Genomic DNA, 12,256 nt, shown 5'->3' with positions numbered 1-12,256 from the left:
ATAGTTGCCTGGAAATATGCCTGTTTAAATATAGACTAATTTCTTTTTGTTATTTCTTTTTTTTTTCACACGGGACTATTTAACCTTGTTGGAAAATACGTCTTACAGCCAACAACTTCATGTCAGGTCTATCTCAGTTCTTTTGTAATTGTGTTCAAGAGGTTATTTGATATGTCAAAGGTAGTCGTCTGGGTTAACGGTCTTTAGTATGGACAAAGATGTTATATAAGAGAAGATAGAAATCCGTCTGTGCTTGCTCGAATGGGACAACGCGCCTTCCTGATGTATGAAATGGAATATATGGTCTCCAACATTTATAATGAATGTTAAAAAGAACAGCAGATAATCCAAATAACGAACATAATGTTGCTCTTATATGTTTCTAAAATGAGACTTTTGCTTGTTTCATTTTCCGAACAGGTAATTCAGACAGCCACAGGGCGCGTGCGCGAAGAGCAACAACTGCAAGCGGTGTATAGGCGCTTTTAATGAGCTGAGTGCTATTAGCAGAAGCTATGCTGCTCTAATGAAATGGAAACTAATACACAAGTAACCAGATTAAATCTTTCGGTTGAATCCTTGGCGGTCATAGAGATACAGTCAGAAACCCAAACCGTTAAAAGATAAACGCGCAGTCTAATCTTCCTAGGGGTATTTAAGCCAAGACGGAAGTAAACGACGGATGACTGTTTCGCTTCGCTGTTTCTGTGTCTAGCTTGAGTCGGAGCGGGTGGTTTTTCAGGAGGGAAACTTTACAAGGTTTAACGGGATTTCAGCACGATTAATTCATTTCGCTCAATTACCAGAGCAAGTGCAGCCATACTGAAAGGTAGGAGTGCACCTTTATTATGGAACATGCCTTTTTTGTCGTGTATTATGATATTTTACCCGCTTCAGTTTGCGCCATTTTCGCTAGTTTGGTAATGCACAAATGTGCGCCTTTTAGCTCTGGCGTTCTTTGTCTCTATTCTTTAATGGGTTATGGTATGGTTTATTCCTGTACAATATTTCACATCCCTATTTGCCATTTCAGAATAGACATTAGTTAGCGCTAGAAGAAAGGCAGCAATCACTTTTTCTCATCCAAAATTGTGTCTAAATCAAGTGCAATTGCGCATTTTTGTGCTGCATCAGGCCGTGTCAGACGCTAACAGCGCCAGCGCCTGTTGGGATGTAGCACGATTCTGGCGCACATGAGTTAGCATATCAAGCTAACCGGCTAGCTTGCTAACCAAATAGCTTTGATACTCTGTGGACGTTTGTGTTGACAGCAAGTTTACACTAAAGCTCAACGGACATGAAACACTTCAAATGTTAATGATGTCGTTTCCTGGACCCCCTTTTAGTTTTAAAACACAAGGCGCGCAAAGAGTAGGGAAAGCGTTTTGTAGCATTCTATCACCACCGGCTAACTTGGCTAGCTCTTAGCGTTCCAGACATGTCGATCTAAAGGATACTTTTTGTCGTAATACTTCTAAGGTTGATGAAAACTGCTTAGTGTTACGTTGGATATATAATATGATGTAGAGTGTAACTACTGTTGTAAAGTTAGTAAATACTGAGTGGGCAATTACTAGTTGCTGCCAGGACCTTTTTGTTGCTTTTCCTCGCTGTCTTTACCTCCAAAGCATCGTTGCTATAGAGATCATTAGACATTCCAGTGGAGGGTCTAATTAGAGCTCCAAATGAGCACTGAATAGCATTGCTAACGCAGTGGTGTATAGCCGTCTATGTTGTAGGACAAGTTAGTAAAAGTGAGGGTAGTCTAATAATCTCATGATGCGCCATGGAGAGGTTGAGTATTTTTGCTATAATTGATTTCAGGTGATGTAACTGATTATTACAACTTCATTTACAGAGGAGGGGCTAATTAATTATCTTGTGTAGAGAGAAACGTGTATTGGAAGTCCTTAACTGTGTACATAGACAACTGTAGCTTATCACTGGAGGTCACTACATGGATAATGTCATGGTACTACTACTAATACCATACTTTTACTACTTAAGATCATTCTACATAAGGTAGGGGCTTACCTTTTCCATTGGTAGAATTTATATTCACTTTGCTGAATGCAGAAGGATGAGCCAAATCCTTTATGTCTGAAAAGCTCTCCACAAATTAAAACTGGCCAAACTAAGCCAACATTATGTTTGTCTATAAGAACATGAATGCATGTACTTTGTTATGCTATAATATGAGACCACTTCAGAGTGCAGGAGTTTATGTAATATTGTGTTTACAGTCACAGAAAGTCCACAATAGGCCAAAATAATTAGGGTTGCAACTTGCAATTTATTTTTGGTTATTTGTCAATTTGACATTTTGACATTTTCCCCGTTTTTAATTATTTGATTTTAATGTTAGAAATGAGTAAATGTCAATTCCTAAAGCCCAGCATGCCATTTTTGAATTATTTGTTTTGTCAGACCAACAGTTTCAAAACCCCAAGATCTTTAATTTACAATGATAGAAGCCAAAGAAAAGCAAAAAATCCTTACTTTAATGGAAGCTGGGACCTACAAAGGTTTGGATTTTTTGCTTTATGAATTACTTAATTGACTAGTGGTTTCATATAATTGACTTGGCATTCTCTTTCATTTCAGGAGTCCACAAATCATGTCAGGCATTGCTTTGAGCCGGCTTGCCCAGGAGCGCAAGGCATGGCGGAAGGACCATCCTTTTGTAAGTAGTGTCTTTTGAAGACGCACCATTTCTGACTTTTCCTTGGAAGCCTTTCTAGGCTTTCATTATGTCCAGTCCTCCAATAAGTAACACTGATGTCTTAACTGTTTGCACTCTCCTATTAAATTTTGCAGGGATTTGTTGCTGTACCAACTAAAAATCCAGATGGAACCATGAATCTCATGAATTGGGAATGCGCCATTCCTGGCAAGAAGGGGGTAATTTGTTTCAATCTTGTTTGCATACCGAACATCCTTGCTTTACATAGCAACCACTGCTAAATGGACTACAGTGAGCTTAATAAGATGACATTTCTGTGGTAGGTGCAAAAGAACATGTATGGTTTTAAACAAGTTCTACTACATAATACAACTGTAGAGTTATGTCTTGCATTTCTTATTTTGACAGCATAGGTAGTGAATAGCAACAAGAGTACTGAGCCAGATTTTCAACGAAAAGAAAGAGGTGTGAAATCCTAATAATTCATAGTAACAGCCTGAACAGTCAGCCTGTTTTCAAAATTAAACAGGTGATGATGATAATAATAAAAAGGTTTTAATATATGTGTTAATATATGACCTTCTGTTAAGAAGCTGATCTAATGATTGTGTGTCTCCTTAGACTCCGTGGGAAGGAGGCCTGTTCAAACTGCGCATGTTGTTCAAGGATGACTATCCTTCTTCACCTCCAAAATGTGAGTTACAGTTTCTGACTTGTATCTACCATCAACACGACTGTTATTGTGATTACTAGACATAGTAACTGTTATTTTGCTGCAGATGCTTGTAGAAATCTGTCTCTTCTTCAGTCAGTAGATGGGCTTAATAACAAACAATACACAATGAAATGCTTAATCTGGACTGTAAAACTAGGTGCACAGTACGGTACATGTCTTCCTTCGAGGGACTTAAATTTCCAGGCATAATTACTGTCCTGAAAGTGTGAAGAGTAACAGTCTGGCTTGTTTGAAATCTAACTGACAATCACATTAATGAAAACAATCGAGTCTGATGTTTGATGAAATGGTCCAGATGAGGTCAAGAGCATAGGAGGCCCCCAACCCTCTCACCACAGAGGGGGCAACAAGCCTCTATTGTCTCTGCGAATGTCCCAACTACTTATGATGCCCTGTCATATATTCAAATATATCTAATAGTCTAAAAAGTTATTACAGTAATCTTAAGGTAACACTGCAGTTAAAATAGTAACCTGTGATCAAGATTTCTTACTAAAGTTGAGCAGGGTCGGACCTGCTCGACACCTTATCTGTGATTGGTTGAATATCCTTGGATGTCCCTTTCACAGCAGGAGCAAACGTGTCAGAATTTTTGTTTGAAAGGCTTGTTAATAACTTCTTAACACAAAAGCAAAGGACAGTCTCACTAGTATGTAGTACTCCTCAGGGGCTTGTTATTCATTAATGGTAAGGGACCATTGTAATTTGATGCTTTCACGCATGCATCCATTACGCTTAATTTTATGTGTGCCTAAATGATTTGAGTGCTGATACAGAAATGGTGCTAACCTCGTTGTGACAATTCGACAGCTCAAGACATTAAACGTTATGCCTAGTGTACAATACTGGTCACGTTGTGAACAAAAAACATTACATTACCATTGTGGGAGCACACAATGCCAGGGCACTGTGACATAGTTTGTCTAATATCTGGCAACGAGGGACTCGGGTAGTAGTGATGGTGTCTGAATGTCACATTAAAATATTGTTAAGGTACTATTGGTGTGAACATCAGAAGCTGCTGCCTTTTTAGTGGAGGAGTTCAGTCAGTTTATGCTGTGAAAAAGCTTAGTGACATTTGTGGAGTTTGTTCATATTGTCTGGCGTTTGTAATGGATCCGATTCGTAAGTGCACTTAACATTTTATTGTGTTTCAGGTAAATTTGAGCCTCCACTCTTCCATCCAAATGTGTATCCATCAGGCACAGTATGCCTATCTATTCTAGAGGAGGACAAGGACTGGAGACCGGCCATCACAATAAAGCAGGTTTGGATTGCCATGTACAAGTCATTTACATTACTGGGCTTTTTCCAAAAGGTCTTTTTAAATGGCGAAGGCCAGATGAAGTTATAGTAAATAAAAAGTTCTGTAGATTTATTAATATTTAACCGATATTTGATTGACTCTTTAATTGAAAATAAGGTACATTTGTATTCATGCAATTGACATAGAGCTTTTGAGACCAACAAATATTTTAAGCAACCCTAGAAAAGAAATTCAGAACAGATGAATTGTTTATTACAAAGTCAGTTTGTCTCATTGCTTTATTTATCCTACAGATCTTATTAGGTATCCAGGAACTCCTAAATGAGCCAAATATCCAGGATCCAGCCCAAGCAGAGGCTTACACAATCTACTGGTAAGTGATACTGGATTTAATCTCTTTGGGTTCACAAAGTGAAGTGTCTGAAAAGGGCCAAGGAGATGAGAGGTCAATTGCTGATATCTTATGTACAGTTCCAAAATCTGTTTCTAGGTTGAAACTGATGAGTTATACTTGCACAACAATACCATACACATCATGATGTGCTTGTAGATCTCATTTTATCATTGAAGTGGGTTTATTTGTGCTTCACTGAAATAGTTTTCCCTCATTGCCATTGTATTCTTAACCACTCCAGTTAGCAATGGATCTCCTGCCTGTTAAGAACACATTGGTAAATGTGACTGCAAGACCAGGATGATTAGTGATCAATAAGACAGGCTTCTTACAAATCTTAAAACATGCACTTGAAGTATAAATGGTAATGATTGATGTAGAAACATGTTCAGGGACCTAATGACCTTGGTGAATTTTTCTGTCACAATTGTGTGCATGTGTTTGCATACTGGGGGTCTTGATGTGCTCATCTGAATGAATGCATTTTATTTTAATCCACACTTGAACAATAAAGGCAGAAAAAATAATAGTTGACTGCAAGACAGTAAGTTCTCCAGCAGTCAGTTTGCTTCACATCTAAAACCTACAGAACCTGCAGGTCTGTCTGATCCTGACAATAGCATTGTTTTTAACTTGAGCACGCAAGATATTAATTTGTGTTAGTGTGTGTGTGTGTGTGTGTGTGTGTGTGTGTGTGTGTGTGTGTACAAGAGTAAAATAACTTTTCAAGGGGCTCTGTTCAAAGTCTGTCTAAAAAAAGGTCCAGCTTTACAGCCTGAAATAAAATGACAAGATAAATCTGAGAGGATCCCTGGTTTCTTTGTCTTATTGGCCAAAATGCACATCTTTTTATTATTATTATTATTATTATTATTATTATCAATTTATTTATTTACTTATTTAAAAAAAAAAGTTAAACATAGTTTGAAAATACCTCTTGTTTCTGATTTGAGTAAGGGATCAGAACGCCATGATAACTACTGCTGTTTTTGTTTTTTGTTTTTTTTAACCTCTTTGTAGCCAAAACAGAGTAGAATATGAAAAAAGAGTTCGAGCACAAGCCAAAAAATTCTCCCCCTCGTAAGGGCGAAGACTTGCTCCGCTGTGGCAGAAGGAATGGGTTTAACAAGAATCACCTCCCCGCTCAGTCTCTCAATGAATGTGCTCCTCTCACATCGGGACTTGCTTAAAGACTTCTATTTAAACTCCACACATTCTGTGCCATCCGCTCTCCTCTGACCTATCATTTTTTGTTCTTAATTGCCGGTTGGTGCATAATGCTGGGAGGGGATGGGTGCTTCAGCACCCTGGTTATTTCTTTTTAAACAATAATTGTCTTATGTGGTGCAAGGGACACAGCTCGGTACCAGTTTCATCAACTCAATGCAAGCTGGCTGTCATCAGTGTTCAAGGAAGAAAATGTCTTTTTTGTTTTTATTTTGCTCTTTCACAGGGTCTATTCCTTTGTTTTCCCCCTTTTTATTTTCCATAAAATTAATGTAAAATTAGCTTATTTCATTGTCAGTATTTCAACTGCTGTATAATGAATGGCACTTTTATACTGTTGTATCTCACTAGTGTCTCTAGATGGCTCTGTCTAATTCTCTTTCCCAGGTTTTCTATTCAGCATGCTGTAATATACGATAGAATCTGCTGCCTTGGCTGTCTTTTTGTTATTCAGAGTGTTTGCTATGGAATAAATAAAAATGGCCACAATGACTGAGGCAGGTAGGCTTTCTTCTGTATCAGACTTTAAGGTTATATGGTGCTTTGTTCATGTATGTGTTGGCGTAAATAAAACTTTCTACAAAACCTTTTGCATTTTTTTTTTTTATTACATGAGTAAAGAAAATATACATCAAGATCAGAAGCAAAGCAAGCTACTCAGTTATTAAAAATGTCTTTTTTTTTTTTTTTTTTTTCTCAAGTCTGTCAGAACTATTGTTTGCAGGACCATTGCACATTTGACGCAAGGAAAAGGTTATGCAATTATTTTGTATCATTTACATTTTGCATAATGCTGTGGAAACATTTTAGAAATGTTGCAAGTGCCCCGGTTACTGTCATAATGGCTAAAAACCACTACTGTAAAAACAAAGCTTTAACAGTAGCTGTTTGTAGCTTGAAGTAGTGGAGTGTTCAAAGGCATATTTCCCTGTGTTGATGAGTGTAGTTGAGTTTTGGGCCCAAAATTATTTAGATTTTTAACTTTACAACATGTAAACATAATTTTATGCTTCCCCAATGGCAACCACTGTGACTGGACTCGTCTGCTGAAAGGCGCTCAGGGTGCAGTACTCATTACAGTACCAGGGAGAATCCTTGTCCAGGGACGTGTCACTGCAGAGCCAACACCCTGAGTCTCCTTCAGCAGGGCTGCCTGGCTGAGAGCTGAGGGTCAGACTCTTCAGCGAGTCCCCTGTAGCTGACAGTGCAGCCATGGTGCTCACAGCATAAGGGACGCCCAAGAGAGAAGTATCACAGACTGGGCCAATAATGTTACTGTATGCGCTGCCTTCCGTCAACAGGTGGTCAACCTGGGTCTGGCAGTCTTCCTCTGGGACATCTTCACACTTGGTCAGGGTGTCGATTTGGAGTGATGCTTCCACTTTCAGCATGTCTGCCGTGTTTTCGTGTGTAATCACCCAGCTCTATAATTACAGTCATGGTTAAGGACGTTTGTACGAGATAATTGCTAGTATTTTATGTGACTATTGTAACTTACCTTGAAATCTCCCTGGCAGTCACTGTACAGGGTGTGGAAATAGGGTGCTGGTGTTGGGATAAAGGCACTTTGCCTCCACCTGCAAGTGTGAGGAGTATAAAGATAATATACCATATATATTGGCATTTAATATATTGTGTTTTGGGATTTGGTGAAAAGCTGGAGGAGGAACTTACTTTTTAACAGGAGCGTAGCAGAAAAGTAAGACCAGTGGCACCATCACACTTAAGGAGATGAACACCTTCTTACCCATTTCAGAAATGAATGTTTTTTTTGGGACGTCTGTGCAGAGCAACACAGAGTTGAAGAAATGAAGAAGAGTAAAGTTGAAATGTTAAGGTTTAGTATACATGTTTGCAAAAAAAAAAAAAAGGGGGGGGGGACCTGCTTTTTCATCAGGTTTCTTCCCAGATGAAGATGCACTTTAGTAAACTTAGATTAGCTGTGTATATATTTTAGAGGACTCACCAGACTCCGTCCTCCAGTGAACCTCAGGGGACCAGTCACTCCACTGTCCTTTATAGAAAGCCAGATTAGGACTGGACCGTACTCTGGCAGCGTACTCAGTGGCTGACACAAATACCTGATCATCCACAGAATAGCTTGTTCTGTCTGTGTTAATATCATGTGACATCACCTGGAGGGAAAGATGAATAGAGTAGGATCAAATGAAACTTTGCAAAGGAGATAAATGTCCTGTATGGCGGCCCATTTGTGCCACTTAAAATTGAGGGAATGAGATGGGGATTGGTGGGTAAAAGGAATATATGAGTGAATCAAGAATTTGGTTTTAAAAAATAGTAAATTTCAAAACAATGTAAAAAAAAACAAACAATTGCTACAAACTGATTAAAAGAATTTAAAGAAATAATTTTGATAATGACTATTTTCTGTTTTTCATTTGATTAAATAGATTATTTATACAAAATATATTTGTACATAATAGCATTATTACTTCATCTTCAGTGCCTGTTTTGTAGAGTCCAGTGTCAAAGTCTAGTTGTAAGAAGTTTTTTATCGTAATTAAGAAGGGCCTTTCAGTAGGATCCCGGCAGCAAACTTTAACCCCCTAACAAGTTAATCTGGCCATGTTTACTGGGACGGAGTCGACCAGAGCAACAGAGACATCATTCAGTAATTATTTAAATGTGTCTTTTTCTTGCAATGACAAGTCAAAATAACTGCAGTGTGAAAGACCTATTGTTCAAGTAAAGTCAAAGTTTATTATCATCCACACTGTTGTCACCGATGAAGTCGCTGTGGTAGTTTCTAATTTTAAAAAAGCCGTCCTGGCAGCTCAGAGCGGCCATGAGTATAGAGTTGTTGTCACAACTGAGTCATCTGACATCGTAGAAAGAAAACCAAATTAAAAGAATACCATTGTAGGGTCTCTGTAATGTGTGAAATTACTGAAATCAGTTTGGGTGAGTCCTCCTGGCACAGTGGTAAAAAAAAAAAAATAGTTCTAGTAACAAAGGATTAGATTATGGTCAATATTACTACTACAGAACTATTTCCCACTAAGAATGTTATTCTTATTCTTATTAAGTGTACCCCATTGTCGCCGTTATGTTTGTCTCCTCTTTTGAAGTAACGGAGCTGATACTTGAAGTTTTTGACCAGAGCGGTGAAAGGACCGCATTTCTCATAGGTGCTTTTCCAGGTGAAGTGGTGTTGACTTGAGTTGTGGTTAACTGTGAGGCAGCTCGGTGCGTTTGGTTTAACTGATGAGAGAAGCACAGGCAGATTTTTAAAAAGGTTCTGTGGTTCTGTGTATGAGAACAGGCCAAAAATCATTCTGTTCCTTACTGTTTGCCATAGGTGCATATTTGCCATCCAGCACCTTGCAGGTTTCAGGTCCATCATTTTGGTTGTGACAGAGTGAGATTTTAAAGGTTTCTATATCCGCAAAGGTCTCCAAATAATCATAATCATCCTCATCATCCATCGGATCAGATGTTTCAACAGAGCAGAAATAACCCTCATTGGTGTTTGTCAGCTTACACACAAATGTATTTCTGCATGATGAGGAGAGGAGAAACTAATGAGAAACAACATCATCACATTTAAGGTCATATTTCATTTGTATGATTCAGTAAAAAGTGACTCACTGTTCGGTTTTTCTGGTCAAAGTCAGCCAGTAGGAGCTTTCGCTGTCTGAGGTGTTTTCTGTTGGTGCGAAGCTCAGGGTGCAGTTGATAGTGGACAGGTAATCATTCACACAGTGAAGACTGTGTTCACCTAAACAAATATACAGGTAATGTTTCACTTGGACCATCAGGAGTCAAAACAGATCTTACCTAAGTGTCACTTTGTGAGTGTACTGTATCCCTAAAATGACCTCAAATCAGACACTGACCTGGTTTATGGTTAATAAATCATCTGTTAATGCTTTAGAGATCAATAACAAGATGTTAGAATACACAATTTATAAAAGTACTAAAACATTTAAGTTAATGGTCCCTTTAGCTGGTGAATATTTTCTGTGTTGCTATTGTTTTTTTTTATTGTATCAATACAGACCCCTTTCATGGACTGTTTGACCCACCCAGTCCAAGAACCATTGTTGGTGACTAATAAACCTCTTACACTAAATGTTTTGTTGTTTATTAAACTTAAAACATTTAAAACTGCAGCATTGAAGGACAGGTTCACATTCACATTGGTGCGCCATCTCTTATACTAAAATTGAAGAAAGTAGATTGAGATTCGTTTTCAGGGTCAGTATGGACTGGAAGAACAATTACGCGAACTAATAACTTTTAAAATGTATATATTATTAGATCATCATTGTCATCTCCTCTGGTTTCTAGGAATACCTGGGAAAATGAACTTGGTACTGCATTTTCATCTGAGTGGTGAGTGGTGCTAGTCTGACACTGATTCAATTTAAGGTCTTACATAGGACACATCTATCCAAAGTTTAAAAACTTAAGTACAGTATTAGGGGTTGCTCTGAATTTATTTTTGTCAATTCTATGTCCTCTTAGAGAAGATTAACACAACCTATTAAATCATTTAACAGAGCAGTTGGAAGTATTTTCACAGGACAAGGTATGCAACCGGTCGTGCAGCCCCAGGTGCAACACACTGAAATTTCCAGAACCTCTTTTGAGTTCCTCCATATTTATGCTTTTTGGTTTGTTTTTCTGTTGTTTGTGATGCACGGCTCTCATGTTGGGGAGGTGGGAGGGTTGGCTTGTATACTGTATTTTTGTGTATTTATAATAATGTAAAACTGGGTGAAAAGTCCTATCTTGAATGTATGTTATGTATGGACAACCCAATAAAGATACATGGGGAAAAAAAAGAAGTATATATTGGCATGTGAGTACTTTTGTTGTAAGATAATGAGATCACAGAAAATGGATGGGCTGCACTAACAATCCATTTCTGCCTTGATGCACAAAATGCTGTACGATTTGCAGCTCATTCACCCATGCACACTCTGATGGTAGCAGAGCTAAAAACTTCTTTAAAACCTCTTTGTGTTTGCATGTTTCTTTAATTATAAAGAAAAGCCCCTTTCATGGACTGTTTGACTTTGTTCTGGAAGATGACATTACACCATCCAGGCCAAGATACATTACTGATGACTCATTATTACTTAACATTTTTAACTGCAGATCTAAAACGGGTTGTTGGTTTATTATAAAATATATAAAATATATATTATAAAATAAAAACCTTAATTTGTAATAACCTTAATAGTTATAATTACTGATGACTTATTATTACTTCACATTTTTTTTCTGCAGATCTAAAATGGGTTGTTGGTTTATTATAAAATAAAAACATTTATTAGTAGATTACTATAGGCTTTTACACATTATAATATACAATGAACTCTCCAGTTATAAATACTGATAAAAAGACATCAATACATACTAAGTTTCCCCATAAGAAGAGCATGTTAGCCTACAGAGGTAAAAAAAAGGACAAAAAAAAAAGGCAATCTGGGCTGTCTAATTTATAGTGTGTGTTGTCTAATGTCTAGTTTATCTCTAGTCTATCAGATTTTTAAAAATACGGGCAGAGATACAACCTGCAATAGGATTTCCATGCAGACAGACGATGCTGGTAGACACGAGCAGAAACACATTCTGCAGCATCAGCTTCAGCCTCGGTTTAGAGCTCCAATCCATCACACCAGCTGGCCTGGACCTCAGCCCTGACACATCTCTATTAAGTCATGCTGCCCTAAGAACTGTCTTTGATGAAGACTGAGAGGGGGAGGTATCAGTCAGTCTTTTTCTCACTGATAGCTATCAATCACATGTTACTGGTGGGAGAGGATGTGCTTTTTTAAGAGAGCAGTTGTAAATGGAAAGTGTGTGAAGGGGGTAAGGCTGTAGTTCAAATGTAGTTATGAGCTGCACAGAATAACCACATAGTCTATTGTACTGTGCACTGGGTTTGGTGTGTTGTTTTAAAAAATGTGGATGAACAAT

General features: G+C 38.0%; 2 protein-coding genes across 2 annotated transcripts; one reads left to right on the top strand and one right to left on the bottom strand.

The window, feature by feature from the left end:
* The first annotated feature begins 670 nt into the window (after positions 1–670).
* On the top strand, positions 671–6,892 carry ube2ib (ubiquitin-conjugating enzyme E2Ib). The gene is made up of 7 exons (XM_056366588.1): positions 671–829; positions 2,605–2,683; positions 2,818–2,901; positions 3,305–3,377; positions 4,577–4,686; positions 4,980–5,059; positions 6,101–6,892. The coding sequence occupies exons 2-7, from the start codon at positions 2,618–2,620 to the stop codon at positions 6,162–6,164; spliced, it is 477 nt and encodes a 158-aa protein (XP_056222563.1). The 5' UTR covers positions 671–829; positions 2,605–2,617; the 3' UTR covers positions 6,165–6,892.
* On the bottom strand, positions 6,558–12,007 carry LOC130162776 (interleukin-21 receptor). The gene is made up of 8 exons (XM_056366586.1): positions 11,851–12,007; positions 9,917–10,046; positions 9,615–9,823; positions 9,360–9,529; positions 8,274–8,442; positions 7,982–8,087; positions 7,806–7,884; positions 6,558–7,731 (listed from the first exon to the last, which is right to left on the bottom strand). Exons 1-8 carry the CDS (start codon positions 11,948–11,950, stop codon positions 7,312–7,314), a joined length of 1,383 nt encoding a protein of 460 aa, XP_056222561.1. The 5' UTR covers positions 11,951–12,007; the 3' UTR covers positions 6,558–7,311.
* Positions 12,008–12,256: the final 249 nt, after the last annotated feature.

The sequence above is a fragment of the Seriola aureovittata genome, chromosome 21, assembly GCF_021018895.1.
Source record: "Seriola aureovittata isolate HTS-2021-v1 ecotype China chromosome 21, ASM2101889v1, whole genome shotgun sequence".
Taxonomy (NCBI): Eukaryota; Metazoa; Chordata; class Actinopteri; order Carangiformes; family Carangidae; genus Seriola; species Seriola aureovittata.
Note: the sequence above shows the minus strand (reverse complement) of the source record. Positions and strands in the feature narration are given on the sequence as shown.

Coding starts and splice junctions, on each gene's coding strand:
- LOC130162776 (XM_056366586.1), bottom strand. CDS start 11,950: ATGGATTGGAGCTCTAAACCGAGGCTGAAGCTGATGCTGCAGAATGTG. Junction 8,443..9,359: donor AACATAACGGCGACAATGGG/GTACACTTAATA, acceptor CTTTCCCTCCAG/GTGATGTCACATGATATTAA. Junction 7,732..7,805: donor ACTGCCAGGGAGATTTCAAG/GTAAGTTACAAT, acceptor CTGTAATTATAG/AGCTGGGTGATTACACACGA.
- ube2ib (XM_056366588.1), top strand. CDS start 2,618: ATGTCAGGCATTGCTTTGAGCCGGCTTGCCCAGGAGCGCAAGGCATGG. Junction 4,687..4,979: donor CGGCCATCACAATAAAGCAG/GTTTGGATTGCC, acceptor TTTATCCTACAG/ATCTTATTAGGTATCCAGGA. Junction 5,060..6,100: donor GAGGCTTACACAATCTACTG/GTAAGTGATACT, acceptor ACCTCTTTGTAG/CCAAAACAGAGTAGAATATG.